The sequence below is a fragment of the Puma concolor genome, chromosome A1 (genome assembly GCF_028749965.1).
Source record: "Puma concolor isolate L17-30 chromosome A1, mPumCon1.1.hap2, whole genome shotgun sequence".
NCBI classification, from domain to species: Eukaryota; Metazoa; Chordata; class Mammalia; order Carnivora; family Felidae; genus Puma; species Puma concolor.
In genome coordinates, this window is record NC_141667.1 from 65,852,847 (window position 1) to 65,869,396 (window position 16,550).

The 16,550-nt window shown below is 54.4% G+C and overlaps 2 protein-coding genes across 2 annotated transcripts in view; one reads left to right on the forward strand and one right to left on the reverse strand.

Moving 5' to 3' along the window:
• Nucleotides 1-16,550, forward strand: part of CPLX2 (complexin 2) — an 84,698-nt gene that overhangs the window by 41,332 nt on the left and 26,816 nt on the right. The gene's annotated exons all lie outside the window — the stretch shown is intronic.
• Nucleotides 9,234-16,550, reverse strand: part of THOC3 (THO complex subunit 3) — a 122,505-nt gene continuing 115,188 nt past the window's right edge. Inside the window, exon 6 of the mRNA XM_086720243.1 lies at nt 9,234-11,663. Within this exon, the coding sequence (XP_086576369.1) occupies nt 11,515-11,663 (149 nt within the window). The 3' untranslated portion in view covers nt 9,234-11,514. The remainder of the gene's footprint in view (nt 11,664-16,550) is intronic.

A 16,550-nucleotide genomic window follows, 5' to 3' on the forward strand; every position in this document is an offset into this window, starting at 1 on the left:
CGGTCGTTACAACAGTGTGACAGAGGAACCCTGGGCCCGGGAAAGTGGGTAACTCACCAGCCTCCCGCACAGCAGATGGTATAGCTAGGATCTGAGCTGAGAACTCTCTAACTACAAAGTCTGTGCCAGAAATGTTTTAAGGTAGAGACAAGGAAAGCATTGAATTTCATTACGTGAATGATTCTAGAAGCAGAGATCTTGAGGGGACAGTGAGGCTCAGTGGCTGCTGGACACCCCTGTCTCCTCTGGCAGCTTCTCACCTTACATCCCAGCCACCCCACCGCGCCCCGCGCCACAACCACACACATCCCCCCTACACTGCAAACTTGTACAAGGATACAAACGCTCAGATGCACAGTCAGAACTCATGGCTGCACAGGTGCACACTTTGTGCAAACCCCAGCAGGTGCACACGTAGGCTTACACACGTGCTCATGTGGGTACAAACACAGTGATGCACAGAGGTCCACCCAGGGAGCGGGTGCACACATGGAAACGGCAGCTACACACAGGAGATGCACCCGGAACACACGCCTGAGCCTTCTAGTGGAGAAAACCTGAGCACGGAGCCACTATGGTCCTGCTTTGTGCTGCGGGCTTCTGGGGTCCAAGCTCCTGCTGCTGGCAAAAATCCTATTTCTAAGCCCTAGATTCCAGGCCCCCCAAGCCTCCTCTACCCTGCAGGCTCCAAAGGATCCAGGTCCCACCAGCAGGGACACATGGGCACCTCTACTGCAGAGGCATCCTCCAAAGTGGCTCTCAGACACCGGGAGCACCTTGGTACTCAGGCATGGAGGCCAGGGCAGTGGTCTCCCTTCTTTGCCTTAGACCAGAATGGAACAGTGACTAGAACCACAGATTGGGTGGGACTCCTGCCCAGCTGTGAGTGACCGTGAACTAGTCTCTTCTCTCCGAGCCTCAATTTTCTCATCAGCAAAATGGGGATATGAAACAAAGTTTTAGTGAGACATGAGACGAAGTAGGTAGAACATCTAGTAAGAACGGAATACATGTTCATTATCTTCCCCTTGACCTTAGTCCTTCCAGTGCTCACTGCTCGGACTGGCATCATTCAGTCAGCCACAAGCATTCCTCCCAAGGTCCCTCCTTTCCAGGAACTCTGGGAATTACGGAGAAGATATGGGATATGGACTGATAATGACAGTCCAGCAGATAGTGCCGTGAAGGAGGGGGACATGGGCGCCCCGAGCAAGAAGTGGCAGAGCAGGCTGCCCAGAGCAGGGCCCACATGTCCATCAAGAACAGCAGGTATCTTAGCACCCTTGCTAATCACTTCCTCAACCACTCCCAGAGTTGACACTTAACTGAACACCCACTGTGTGCCTAGACGCTTTACATACACGTTCCTGTCTGATGAATCACTGCTCCCAACGACATAGCCAAGAAGCTAGTATTATCTCATCTTACAGAAAAGGAAACTAAGAGAAGGGGGCGTGACCTGCTCAAGGTCATCGACATCGGAATCAAGCCTGACTCCAAACTCTGAGCTCTTTCCGCGTGTTCCCCTCTCCCAGCCACTGCAACAAACAGCCCCCCACAACCCGACGGTGCTTCCTCCCCGGTTCACGGGAAGCCACACTGTATCCTCACCACCAACATCTCTTTAGACTCTCAGTGCCTGGGGAAGGATGGCCATGGAGTCACTGCTCCCTGGCTCCCAACCCTCCTCCTCTGGCCCTGCCTGGCCCTCTGCCTCAGTGGCCCGGCTTGCCCATGTGCAACTGCAAGATGGTTCTGCGGAGGCCACAGCACAGGCTTGCACCTCCGGGTGTTGAAGCAGCCTGAGCATCTGTTGGCCCCGCCCTTCTTAAACCCTCACTATACACCCACCTTGTGACAACCATTCCACAGAGGGACTAAGGCAATAAAACCAGAGGCCCCGGAGATGAGTGCCAGAGGCTCTGGGGAGGCAGTGAGTCTGAAGGCCTAAAGATCCTTCTCACTGCATCCTGGGAATCAGGAGTCATGGCTCCAAACAGCTAATAGCCCACAAGCTGAGCTAGGATTTAGGCAGGCTTTCCGGAGAACAGGCTGCTGGGAGAGATGAGTCACCCAGCCTCACAGGGTCAGCCAGCCAGTGACTGGGAGGGTCAGCCAGCCAGGCAGACATCGTCAGCCACCCAGTGTCCGGCGGGCAGCCTGAATCAGCCCAGGGGGGTCAGTTGGTCAGGCCTCAACAAGCTGGACTTGGCTCCCACCTTCCTCGAGGCCTCTCTCCCCAGTTCTGCCTCCCCGTGAGCCTTGGGGGAACACAAGAAGCTCAGAGGCATCGCTGTGATGGCCTGACCTTCCTCAACACCTACGGGAGCTCAGAGCATCAGCCAGAAAGCCCTGAGCTGTCAACAGTGAAACCGTAGCCCCTAGGAGCACACACTGTGTTCTCTCTCTGTCTCTCACACACACACACACATACACGCACACACGTACACAAACACATGTGTACTCATGGTGTAATGTCACACATATGCACATACTCAGAGTCATGCACACACCCATCACACACACGCGCACGTATTGTGTAATATTGCACACGCACGTACTCACAGAGGGTGATGCATGTCCACACAAGCACACATGCAGATACACACACACACACACACACACGCACACACTTACTGCCTCCTTCCTACTCACATTTTGTCATGAAAGCACTCAGGTTTTCCCCTGTGGAGGGGGTTTCTGAGCAAGGGAACACCCTAATCCCTGCCTAGTCTGTCACCTTAGGGGACTGAGGAAGCCTTCAGGGGGAAGGGATTATTCCTCACCAGCAAGGGGTTAACGAGGGAGCAGGTAGCTGGCTCTCTGGGGCCCAAGGTCACATACTTTGGGAGCTAAGCAGTGACTCTTCAAAATTATACTGACTTTTCCTCTCATCTGGGCTCCTCTCATCAAACCAGCGATGAAGATGGTTTTCTGGGAGCACAGGACTCTGGGGAGCCCCTCACCCTCTAAGGCCTCCCCACACTGTTCCCTGCACAGGAGTCCCTGCTTTACTGCGTGTTTTAATCTCAAGTCTTACCTGTGTAGCAGATTTGAGAGCAGAGGCCCTGTGTGCCCACCCTAGAAACGACCCTCACCACCCTCCTGACCTCAGGCACACTCAGCATCCCTCTTGACCTTGGTCTCCTCATCTATGAGATAAGGTTAATGAGTTTGTTAAGAGGAGGTATGGGGTTATATGCAATGCTGTCTAGGGAACAATTTGCAGACTTCTCATGAAGCTACCAGCCAGGTATAGAAAAAGAACAGCCCAGGCGTAGCAAATGCAAAGGCCCTGAGGTGGGAATGAACTTGTTACACATAGAGGAAGGGAACAAAACCCCTCAGAGCTGAAAGAACACAAGTGACTTAAAAAGAGGGGAGAGTAGAGGGGCACCTGGGTGGCTCAGTCAGTTAAGCATCCGACTCTTGATTTTGGCTCAGGTCATGATCTGAGGGTTTGTGGGTTCAAGCCCCACATCGGGCTCCGTGCTGACAGCACAGAGTCTGATGGGGATTCTCTCTCTCTCTCCCTCTCTCTCTGTCCCACTTGCTTTCTCTCTCTCTCTCTCAAGATAAATAAACATTTAAAAACAAAAGAGGGGGCTAGAAAAGTGCCTTTGCAGAGGGAGGAAGGCACCAGATTACGTAGGGCATTTGAAGAGAACCAATGGGATGTTTGTCAGCCGCAGGGATTAGGAAGATGGGCCTCTGTTTGGGGGCTGGATTGTCCTTTAGGGAAGCACGTTTCAATCAGCAGCCTCAGAGACAGGACCCCAGAGACAAGTCTCAGTGGGCTAGCCACCCCTCTGCCTAGAGCGTGCCCTGATGAGGATCAGAGATGGGGACACCCCAGGCAGCCTGCGCAGTGGCTCCAGGAGGCCTTCCCAGCGCCCATGACAGAATATGCCTGCAGGTTCCACAGCCAGCAGCTCACCCTCCTGGAGGTTTTCTCCCTTCATCTTCATGCCATCCTGCGTGAGAGTCCACTCCAGACCTCTTTCCTTTCCAGAACACAGAGCTTAAGCTCCAAGATGTTAAGAGGCTGCACACTTCCTGATGTCTCCACTGCCCTGTCCACACCATCACCTCTCTGGGGGAGCAGCCACACCCTTCTAGCCCATCCCCCACTTTCAGCCCTCTCCCCTAATCTGCCCTCCACGCAGCAGCCAGAGGGGTCTTGTTAAATGTCAGTCGAACCCGTTCCTCTGCTGCTTACAGCTCTGCAGAGATCCGCTATTCTCAGACTAACATCCACAGTCCGCACTGGGACCCTCAAGACCCTGGGTGGCCTGGCCTCTGCAGGCCTCTGCCAGCTCATTTCCCCAACTCTGCCCCCTGTTCCCCCAGCTCCAGCCACATCAGTCTTCTCTCCACAGCTCCAAAGCACCAAGCTCCTTCCTGCCCCAGGGCCTTTGCACCTGCCTCTCCCTCTCCTTGGCAGATTATACATCATGCAAATGTCACCTTCCCATGAGGGCTGCTCCCTCTAGAGTAACCCCTCCCCACATCTCCTCCCCTGACCACCTCACACTGTATTATTTTCTTCAGCGTATTTATTGACATCTGAATTATTTCGTCTTTGGTTTGCTTAAGTATCTGTTACCCATTCTAGACTGTGAGCCTCCTGAGGGTAGGGATCTCATTAATACTGCCTGGCACAGAATAAGAGCCCAGGGGATATTTATGGAAAGAATGGACAGGTGATGTGCCCAAGGTCACATGACAGGTAGACAGCAGAGCCATGATTTGCACCCTGGCCTTTGGCCTCCTAGGGCCAGAAATCTAGGGCTCTGGTAGTGCGAGGGAACCCAGGATGGTGGTGCTGGTACCAGGGGAAAGGAGTCACTAGTGTGTTCATCCTCAGAAGTCTGACTGGTATGATGGCCGGTCTCGCCCTCTTGAAATCAGGGGGGGACAGACTTCAGACAATCACGCCAGCCATGTGGCTGTCATGGCTCTTCTTTTATTTTGAGGCTCGGCTTACAGCCATTTACTACTGAGCATGCACGCACACACCCACACCTCACCCTGGTGCCTGGCCGGTCCTCCTTGGGGGTAGGCGCGGGGCCACCAGAATCCCAGTCTGCAACTCCACTGGACAAGCACATCACACCAGTTGGCCACGCCTGTGGGTTCCCAGGAGCTCAAGGGCACATGTGGTCAGTGGGACGCAGACAGCTGGATGAGCAAGTGAGAGACACAGGCCCCAGCCCTCTCCACCTCCCTCCCGCTGTGTGACCTTGGACACAGCACTCCCCTCCTCCAAGGCTCAGTTTCCTCATCTGCAAAAGGAAATCAGGGTGGATTTAAGAATCTCTGAGGACTCTTCCAGCTCTGAAGAGAAAAAAGAAAAGAATTTTTTCGATGCTAGGCATTTATTAAACACCTGCTGTATACCACCACCATGTTTTACTCTCACAGCAAACCTATGGCTACAGCCCTGGGTGCAGAGGGACAGAGGCCTGTCCTCACGGCTGGTGGGTGGCACAGCTGGGGCTTGCACCAGTCTGCCACTTCTCTCCTCCCCAGCTGCCCGAAGTGTTGTCGCTGCCTCAGGCCCCCCTCAATGCCCGCGACCTCGTACCTGTAAGTTGGGCCGTCTGCCTTCTCCATCTGAAAAGCTTGCTTCTGCGCTGAATCCCTCCAGGGTCGCTGGGGTGGTTTGCCGCCCACAGCTGGAGGTCCTCGGAGCCCCACCAAGGCAAGCCCCACCCTGCAGCCTCGCTGAGCTCAGGGACCCCAAAGTTCAGGGGTCTCCAGGTGCAGTTAGGCCCCACCTGGATGGCCTTGGGCAAGTCGGTCAACCTCTCTGAGCGTCGTCTTCATCATACATAACACAGGAAGGATACTTTTTATCTTCGGGTGACCCTGACATGACTCACTGACAAGAATACAAGAGGGACACTCTAGACCGGACCCTGAACACATAAACAGAGCGACGTGGGGGCTGTGGAGGGCCTCGGGTGCCAGCAAAGGAGCCAGGCTCATCCCAGGCAACGTGAGGTCACCGCAGGAAGTTTCTGAGCAGGGGAGTGATATGATGTGAGGAGTATTTTAGGAAGATTCTTCTGGCAACGCAGTACAGGTTGGCTAGGAGGAGCTGTGTGGAGGAGTGTGGGCGGCGTTTATGCCTGGAAAACACTTGCAAATGAGGCCCCTCTCCCAGCCCTCCAGCATCTGAGGCGATTTGAGAAGCTGAGCGGTGTGCGTGCGTGCGGAGGTCCCTCTTACCCTCTTATCCTACCCACACTGCACTCACGACCCCAGGGCCGTCAGCAGGCTCCAGAGAAACTCAAGCTTCGCTCCTCCTCTGAGCTGCGTCAGCACCTTTGCCATGATAAAGTGCTATCCTGTGTGTCCCATTTTGTCACGCCCGTCTAGCTCAGAGTGGCAGTGAAAACGGGAAGCTGGGATTTGAACCCAGCTGTAGGATGCCAAAATCCAGTGCCCTTCCACTCAGAGTCAGAGGTGCTCTGGGAGGAAACAGGCCATCCCCGGAAAGCTGTCTGAGCCTCAGACGGGCACCGCCTGCCCCACCTCAGTCCAGGGCAGGATCAGGGGGAGGCTCAGCCTTGCTCAGCCCCAGCCCTCTCCCCCAGGAGGAGCCTGACTGCAGAACTTCCCAGACACAGACAGGGCCTGTTACTTGGTACCAGTCACAAAGAGTCAACCCCAGCTTCACCAGGCCCCGCGAGACAGCAGAGGGAGCTGAAAGCCACAGGCAACCACCACGGAGGAGAGGAGGCCACCGGCCCCACCCGGTCCCTGATCCGTGGTTGCCCTGAAAGGCTCAGGGCGTCTCCCTGTCGGAGAGCTTTCTGGCCCCTGGTACTGGCCATATCGCTCTAGTCCCCACCCGGCGGCTGCCTCGCAGGGCTGATCATCATGCCCCTTCCTGCAACAAATCCTCTTCCATGCTTGCTTCGCGCCAGGCCCTGAACATCCAGATGTGGCCGAGCCTTCAAATAGCCCACAGGCTGGTGGTAGAGGCCAGGAGGGTGCAGGGTGGGAAGGGCTGCATGAGATACAGGCAAACACAGACGATGCAGGAGACGGTGCTGGGGGGTGGGGGGGGGGGTGCGTTGGGGGGCGGGACTCAGCTTAGCCAGGTGCAGGGGGGGGCAAGGATGAGAACAGTGGGGATCGCTACTGACAGGGCCAACATACCTCTTGGGGTCAGGACATGCACCTGGTGCTGAGGTGAGTCTTGCCAGGGATAGAAGAGTTAGCCAGCTGACAAGAGGAGGTGAAGGTGCTCTAGGCCAAGGGAGGGCCAGGTGCACAAGGGCAGAGGCAAGAAGGGACAGGGTATTTCCAGGAAATCGCAGGCGGGTCAGCATGCCTAAGGGAGAGGGTGGGAAAGCAGCTTGGAGGGAGCAGCAGAGATCCTTGTCCACTGCATTGAGGAGGTGGGGTTTGTGAGTGCTTTGTGTGCCCTTGGGTGACCTCGGGCAGGTCACTTAACCTCCTGGTGCCTCAGTTTGCTCATCTGTAAAGTGGGGATGTCATCCACCAATAAGTGGGAGGGCTGGGATCTGAACCCCAGCCATCAGCCCGAGCCTGTATTCTAAAGCACTTCCTTGTCTTCCTACTCAGAGAGCAAGTCTCCTGTGCCACCGTGGGTGTTATAGGCAGCAGGACACAGCAGTGAACAGGGCAGATGAGGTTTCTCTCCTCCTGCAGATCTTATGCTAATTGGGGAGACAAGCAATATACACATAAACATATTTAAACAAACAAAATAATTTCAGACAGTGGCAAGTGTTATAAAGGCCATTAAACAGAGTAATGAGATAGGAACTGACATCCTCGTTTAAACAGAATTTAGAGAGTAAAGGAGGGACAGTCTCTTTGAGGGGGGACATTCAAGCCCGAAAGTGAATACCAAGGAGTCAGCTAAGTAAGGATGGGGCGGGGGTGGGGGGAGACAGTGTTCTAGGTGGAGGCAATAGCAAGTGCAAAGGTCCTGAGGCAGGAACAAGGTTGGCAGCTTGAGAAAGACAGAGTGCCTGTAGCTCAAGTGGAGCAAGGAAGGGGAGAATGGTGGGCAAGGAGGGTAGAGGGAAGAGGGGGCTTAGCTCATGTGGAGCCTTGGAGACCAAGGAAATGACTTTGGACTTCATTCTAAGTGTGGTGGTTTTATTCTAAACTACTAGAGGGTTTTGAACAGAGGTGTGACATGATCTACTTTGCATTTTTTCAGGATTCCTCTGCATGCTGCAGGGAGACTGTGTTGGTGTGTGTTTTAATGCCAACTAGTATTGCTGTGTAGCTAAAATGACATCCACATTTCAACAGTTTGCTTGTTTGCATAGTGCTGACCTGTCTGTTGTCACCAACCACCTCCTGTTGGGTGTTTGTGGCTCAAAATGATGCTTAGTCATCTAACAGGAGTCACCTTTGAACGAGAAGACGATAGGACTTATCGATTCCATAGGAATGCATGATGGTAGGTTTCAAAGCACTGGACCTCAGTCCGTATCTTTCTAGGGCTATTCCCACGAAGACCTAGAATCTTCCTTAGGCCAAAAAACATCTATGCCTCACTTCAAACGCATAACCTCATGCATGCAGCCAAACTCCATGCTAGATATCGGAGGTGCAAACACAAATAAGACTTGACCCTGAGGGGCTCCCATGCTGACAGGGAGGATAACTCACAAGCAGAGGCTCTGCCCAAGCAAGCACGGGAGTGCCACGCTGGATGGGGACAATGGCCCGGCATGGGAGGCCCCGCATAGAGGCGAGGTGGGCTCGTGGAGGAGAAGTCCTCTGACCTGAGTCCTGACTGGGGTCCAATAGGAGAAGCAGCTTTGGCGCTGCTCTCAGCTGAGTTCCTGCCTTGGTGTTACCACTTCCCAGCTGGGTGGGTCCCAGCAGGTCCCCCAAGCCCTCCCAGACTCCATCCAGCTCCTCCCGGGAGCTCCTCCCCCGGCAGGGTTCCGCCCATCAGAGGACATGACGTGTGTAAAGCATCGAGTACAGTGCTCTGTTCCAAGCAGCCGCTCAGTAAACATTAGTCCCCTCCTGCAATATTAATGGAATTGTCCCTTCGGGGGGGCAGCTGACACGGGACCAAGCATGTTCATCCATTTTAGCTTTGGGTGCTGCCCATTTGCCACGGACTCGGGGGCTCCTTGGGGAACGCTCAGTCCATGCAGCAGGACCACAGCCGCTGCATCAAGCTATGTCAGTGGTAAGGCGCACCATGAAGGAAAGACCCGCACTGATGCTGATTAAAATCACTCAGGTTTGCAAGTGATTTTATTTTTTTTAGCAAATTAGAGTGGGTCCAAAGATTTCTGTATAATAATGTCACATTCAGTGGCCTAACGCTGGCCAGACTGGGGCCCACGGGGCAAGAGGAAGGCGAGAGGTCTCCCATCCTGCCATCACTTGGGAAGGCTGGAGGAAGGGTTACATTTGGGCTGGGCCTGGAAGGAAGAGCGGCTTGGGATGGAGGGAAAGGGTGAGTCTGGCGGGAGGATGAGTGGGCGGCAGACAGAGGCAGGAAAGCAGCAGCAGGCACAGGGAGAGTCCGGAGGTTCTTTTTGGCTGGAACTTTCTGGATGCGACTGGAATGGGCAGAGCGGCGGTGGCAAAGGTGGGCTCAGCCGTGCCGTAAAGGACCTCGAGTGCCAAGGTCAGGAGTTTAGGCTCCAGCCAACAAGCCGGCATTTCCCGAAGCGCGTTTTTCAGAACACCCCTTCCCTTGATGCTCCCCATTGAAAGCTTCCATGATCAGATAAGCTCTAGAAATGCTACACTCTGTGTCACCTCTCTGAGAATCATCATCCACCAGAGCACATTAAAGGCCCCAAAACCTCCTGAAGGGAAAAATCTGCTTGACTTCATTTAGCCCAGCAGTCCCCACTCACCTGAGCGAGGGCCTCCTATGCACAGAGCCCCCGTTAATACCTGCACAATCCGCTTTGGAAAATGTCAGCAGAGAAAGGGGTGAGCTGCCGACTGTTTTGAGCAGGGTCAGAACTGCGTGGTCAGAGCTGGGCTCGCAAAGGATCTATGAGTCAGCCCCATGCGAGGCATGTGAATGGAGACGGGACCGCGAGAGCTCGGTGGAGGTGGGGAGACACGACTGGGAGGCTCGGTGGTGCAGGGAGGAGCCGGTAAGGCCCAAGGAACCCACGGGCAGGGGGCAGGGAGACAGGAGATGGCTTGGGGCCAGTCATCTGGACTTGGAGCTGGACATCCACACTGACCAGGGCTTTGAACCTGAGGAGCCAGGGAGGTTGCAGAGCCCCACCTGTGATAGCTCTGGTGGGTGATGAATGAGTCCGATTCAGGACGTTTTGTATGAAAGGAGCTGCGAGCAGGCGGCTGTGCCGCTCGAGAGCCATGAACCGGTTTTCTCGTCTCCCTGAAGCTGCCCTCAAGTTAGGGAGCCTGAAAGAGGTCCTATATCCTGTCTTCCTGACTGAGTGCTGAATCAACCCGGGTGTTTTGAGTTGGGGTGCCCCTCGGTGAAACACTCCATCGCCATTCACTCTTTCGGTAAACATGTTTCAGGCCCACGCCAGGCAGGCGCCTGCCTGGCCCTGTGCCAAAAGGTGCTTCCGCCCCCTCTCTGACAAGCAGCTGTGCCAAGTTACTGGGCAGGCAAATGAGGGCCACCATGAAGCCTGCACAGAGTCCCAGTGAGGCAGGGACTGACTGTGCCCAGAGGAAGAGACAGGTCTCCTGGTTTGGGAACAATTCTAGGAGGAGGAAGGGCATCCTAGGCAGAGGCCACAGCAGCTCAAAGGTGCAGAGCAGGGCTTGGAGAAGAGAAAACACGTGGCTGGGGTGAGAGCTCATCCCCAGAAGCCACTCTGTGGACTGGGCCTCGGTTTTCCCACCTGGGAAATGGGTATGAGAACGCCCACTGCAAATTCCACAGAGGAAGGGCTGTGGACACTCCCCCTTCCACTTGCCAGACTCTGCCAGGCCCCGTGCCAATTCGGAGGACCACAGGGACGGATGAGCCTGGAGACCAAACTGGGCTCCTTCGTGCCACTGACATAGGATATCTATTTTCCGCCCTCTAGTGCTCGGAAGGTGGTTATTGTTGGAATCAAAGCCAGGGCTGTCCTCGGCTCCCAGGGGCCCGGTTCCAGATGTGCACGTCTGGCAGCCGTGCTTTGGTCCTGGCGAGAGTCTGAGGAGCCGTGGGCTGCTCCAGAAGAGGCAGATGTATTTTGACAAGGCTGCTACAGCTTCTGCAGCATCCTGAGTCAAAATAAGCCCTTCTCTTGGGCAGCCCCTGGGACGGGCTATTTCTGCACCACATTCCTTTTTTCCACATGGGGGGCTGAGCAGCAATGATTCCAGCTAAAAACAGAAGCTGCCTCAGCTGGAGCCCACAGCGTTCCCCTCCACGACAGAGACATCCGCTTGCCGCCTGTCATGAACTCCAGAAGTCTTTCTTGTGGACTCAAACTCAGATAATTTCCCCTGAGGGTACAGGCGGTCATGCCCAGGCAACACTCCCAATAACCCTCCCTCGCCAGAGGATCACAAATCACAAAAATAAGTCCTTACGTGTGCGCAAAATGTCACCAATGACAAAGTATTTCCTTGCCCATACAGTGACTTGCTGAGGTGGCTGTGACTGTTCCCGTTTTGAAGATGAGCAGACTGAGGCTCAGAGAGGTGATCTGACCCTGGAGGGATGAAAGAGAGAAGATCTGAGTCCAAAGCTGTCACACTCTCTAGGTGAAAAGAAAGAGCCTGCAAGAGAGGAAAGGGTATGGAGGCAGAGAGCTGTGGCTGCGAACAGAATTTCTAAATTTGAGCAAGTTGGGATCAAAGGGCAGGAAGGCTCGCTGCCCGGGTACCGGGTACCAGCCAGCGTGCGGAGTCACTTTGACACATAGTGTCTCATTCTAATCTTCCAAAGAGCCCTGGCAAGAGGAAGTCATTATCCGTGTTTTCTAGACGGGGAGACTGAGCCTCAGAGAGACAAAGGCCTTGCTTCCTTGGCGTCGGTGGAGCTGAGGCCAAGGAGAGCTCAGGCGGGAGGGGAAGTGAGGCCGACCCCAGGGAAAGGGGTGCGTTTTCCAGAGCACGGAAGCATTGGTCCCTCAGCCACTGGCTCCAGGTGGCTTGGCAGGTACCACTTTCGACAGCAAGTCAAACACGGAAACACGTGGTCCTCTTTTTCGGTTCTTTTACAACACTTCGGTTGCATCCAGGAGGAAGTCTCGGGCTGGTGCCGGGGGATCCTTAACACCTCTCTGATATCAGCCCCCTCCCTTTCAATGACAAGGGTGCTGGCCTGACACCCAGGGCGGGTGTCAGGCCCCCAGAGCGGGGAGCTGGACGTCGGCACGCATTTCCTTTCTGTTGTGTTTATGCGCCCGGTTACCCTCTGTTACAGCAAGTGACACTGGTTTTCTGGTGTGAAGTAGCCAGCCGAGGTTTCCTTTTTAAGTCAACGCAGTGAAGGGTTTTATTTTTGCAAGCGCGTGAAATTAGAGGGCAATGTTAAGTAAATAGCAGAGGTGGTGTGGAGACTGGCAAGGCTGCGGAGGTGTGACTTCGGTGAGCGAGGCGCCGGTGCCTTACCTCTGGGCCCCTCGCCAGCCCCCCGCACGACATCACCACGGTCCGCTGAGGGGACCCCTGAGAAACCTGGCGCTGGCACCTCTTCCCCCATCTCCTGCCGAACGGGCCGTGCCCCGGTGCCAGCACGGACCACCACAGGTTTGCAGACAAATGTCTGTCTACTGCCCCCCGAGACCTGCTCGGGGGAGAAAGGGGAGCGGTCCCTCAAAGGTAAAACCAGGAGTACAGACACTGGCCAAAGGAGGCGAGAGTACAAAGTGAGCAACTGTCTCTCACTGATAACCAGGTTCCAACCCTGAGAAGGCCAGAATGGTAAGGCGGAAGATCCGGAACCACACAGCCAGAACTCAGATCCAGCTGTCTTGTACGTGCTGAGCGACCCTGAGCAAACGGCTGCCCTGTTCTGCCCTGTCTCCGCTGCAGAATGGGATCCTCAAGGGGCCCTCTCCCAGGGGTTGTTGCGAGGATGACCCAAGTTCAGGCAGATGACGGGCCGCAGCCGCCTAGGCATGTAGCCTATGCCACATACACAGCGCCCGTGACTCTTTGCCAGGCACTGGCTAGGCAATTTCCAGGTGTTAAGTCAAGGCTGGCGTCAGCACTGCAAAGTGGGCTCAGAGAGGTGCCAATGCCTTGCCGTGGGGTGCTAAGGCCAGAGCCTGGCCACACAGCCAGGAGGTGCTGAGGCCAGAGTAGGAGCCCAGACTCCCCAGCCAGGGCCCTTTCTCCAACACCCCTGAACTCTCCCTCAGCCTCGGCTCCCTCGCCCTGAGGGTTCCCCTCTCTCCTGGATGCTTATCCGCCCCCCTTTGACCTTTGCAACAAAGACTCTCCTCCTTTCAGCAGGGCACAGCCAGGCCTTCAGCTGCTGAGTCAACCTTTTAGCTCTCCTTCAGCCTTTATGCTATCCTCACTGCCTTCCAGCCCGGCCTGGCAGGCTCCCATTAAAGTCACCGGTAAAAACAAGTTCTCTTTTGATTGCACCAGGCAGACCCCTAACTCAAACGGCAGAAGCAAAAGAGCCACATAACCTCCTGAGCCTCAGTTTGCCCTTAAGTATAATGGGGTCATAACAGTACATTCGCATGCAGTTGGGGTAAGGATTCAATAAGGCGATGCGTGTAAAGCCTCAGGGCTGTGCCTGGCAGATAGTAAGTGCTCCTCATTAGTATTATTCCTTGTATCATTGTTAGTATTATTACTACTCTCAGTGGATGATGGTCAGAGACGCTGCCCCAGTCTTCAAAGAACTCACTGTCTTGCAGGGAGAGCCAGGATAAGGCGCGTCCGGGATCACAGGTACCCTACAATACAGCAGAGCACAAGCGAATTTTGCAGTGTCAGAATGATATAACACTGCAGTCAAACAGGTGTACAATGATCCAGGGCCCCAGTGGGAGTGAAAAACTGCACAATCCATTTGTTCGGCAAACATTTACCAGGTGCCCACCACGGGCCAGGCACTGTGCCAGGCTTCAGTGCTGCAACAATGGGCAAACAGACGTCATCTTTGCCCCTGTGGGACTCCCACCCAGTGGAAGAAATAAACCTGGAACAAATCATTATTGAAGTTCAGTCGAGCTAAGAAGAAAAGTACCTTGGGCCATAAAAATGTCTACCAGGAAACAGAGTTTAGTCTGAAGATGTAGCCAGAGAAGACTTCCAAGGAAGCAGGGATTAAAGGGGATGAGAGTAGAAGCAGGGAGAGCAGTTGGATGTGACTTGGAGAGGGGACATTTCAAGAGGTATTTGGGGGGCGGGGGGAACCAGCCTTCCTGCCATACAGCAGGGTGATCAAGGTGCAGTCTAGAGTCAAAATGCCTGGGGTCTAATCCCAGCTGTGCCATGTACTGGCTGTGACACCTTAACCAGCAGAAGTCTCTCTGAACCTCAGTTCCCTCATCTGCATAGTGGGCACCATATCAACTACCTCGTTGGATTAAATGTAATAACATACATGGAGTAGTTAGCACGATGCCAGCCAATCCTATTATAGATGCAGGTGATAGGAAAAGCAAGCAAAATGCTTCAAGGGCAAAAAAGGGTTCTATTACTTCATGTAATTAAAAAATTCAATGGCAGATTCTGGATTTCAGGAAGAGCTTGATCCAGGAGTCATACAATATCCTCAGGGCTCAGTCTCTCTCTGTCTATCAGTTCTGTTTCTCTCTGGCTTGGCTTCTCCCTTATGCAGGCTCCTTCCACACTGTGACCTTCCAGCTCTAGGCTCACACTTTCTTAGTTCAGTAACTCGAACAGAAGAAGAATTTTCCTAACATTTCCAGAATAATTTCCAGGACTGAGTCTTACTGGACCATCTCAAGTCACATGTCCAAAGCTTAATCCTAGGCCTGGGTTATGCACCAGTCTGTAGAGCTTGAACAAGGAGAATTGGAGGACTCTATCCAAACCACATGGCCAGAGAATAAGGGGAGGGTGAATCTCCAAAGGAATATTAAGGAGCTGTACAGAAGAAAGGCTACAGGACAAACTAAGACAAACTTCGTCCACCATAGCAACTACACAGAGACCACAGGGTGACCACACGGCAGCAGGCAGTGACCCACAGAGAGTGCTCAATAATCACTTAGTGTCTCCTCACCCTCCACTCGGCTGCAGAGTGAGTCCCATCTCCCATTTAGACCTCCTGATCCCAGAAGAACAGGCGAGGGCCACACAGCCTGGATGCAAATCTTCCATGGCACCTTCTAGCTGTCTGGCCTTGACAAGATTCATGGCCTCTCTCTGCCTCTTTCCTCCTCTGTGAAATGGGCATAATACTAATTTACTCACTTCATAAGGTTGTTGTGCAACTTAAGCAAGGTAGTGCATACAGGGCGGATAGCACAAAGTAGCTCAGCAAAGTTAGCTCCTGCTCTTACCGTCATTCCACAGGCTCTGGATGTCAGGGGTCACGTTGATTCGCCCCTCCCCATTAGTAAAGCCCCTTCCCACTTCTTCCAGAAGATCTACCAAAAGCCAGTGAAAGACCGCATTAGACTTCTCCCTTCCTCTAGGTGAAATGAAACATAAATATGAAACTTTGGTTTGGCAGGAAATCTAAGTAAGTGGCTCCTGCAATCTAGGGGAGCCTGCATCCGGCCCTGAGTTGAAGGGACCCCTTAGAAAGCATCAGAGGCCCCTAGACAACCCAGGCCCACATCCTCCCTGTGACGGGCCTCCCCCAGGTTACCGGCTCTGTGCAGGTCTGCTTGGGAAGCTGGCTTCTTCCCATGCCCTTCGTTAACAAGGAGCCCAGCAGTGTCCCCTCTCTGTCACGTGTCTGGTCCTACCGGCATCCGCGTGTGTGGACCCCGATCTCCCTCCAAAACATCTAGGACGCAGAACTGATTAGGTAAGGAAAAGAGGGAAAGGAGAACGAGAGAAGGGAAGAAAAGAGGAACCAGTTTCATTAAGCACGGGAGCGTGTTCCACACTCAGCCGGACACCTGTGTACAAGTCCTCATCTAATCTCATCACAGACCTTAGCTACGATCCCCCGCACTCCCAGTGAGGAAACTGAGGCTCAGAGAGGTGAAGTGACCTACCGAAGGTCACCCAGCTAGTGAACGAAGGCGCCTGCCCGCCCAGGCCTGCAGATGCGAGTTGCCGCCACGCTCCGCACTGAGCCAAGCCGGGAATCGCACAGCCCGGCAGCCCAAGTCCAAAGAGAAAGCAGGTTTCCAAGGAGAAGGAGGAGAGGTGTTGGGAACATGCAGTTATTTACAGGGTGCCGTGTGGGCTGTTGCGGGAGGAGGGAGACACGTCCTGAGGTGAGCAGGGAGTGGGAGATGCTGGGTCCTCAGTTTCCTCATCTACAGAACCGAGATGACAACAACAGCCTCCCCGGGAGAGGGAGCCCAAGAAAGCAGAGAGCGCATGCGCAGGGCCCCCCGCAGGGCACCGGGAGCGCTACAGGTTCTCAGGGTGCAAGGGGGTGGATCCCGCAGGTGGATCCGGGCCTGAACCCTGGGACTGTGGGC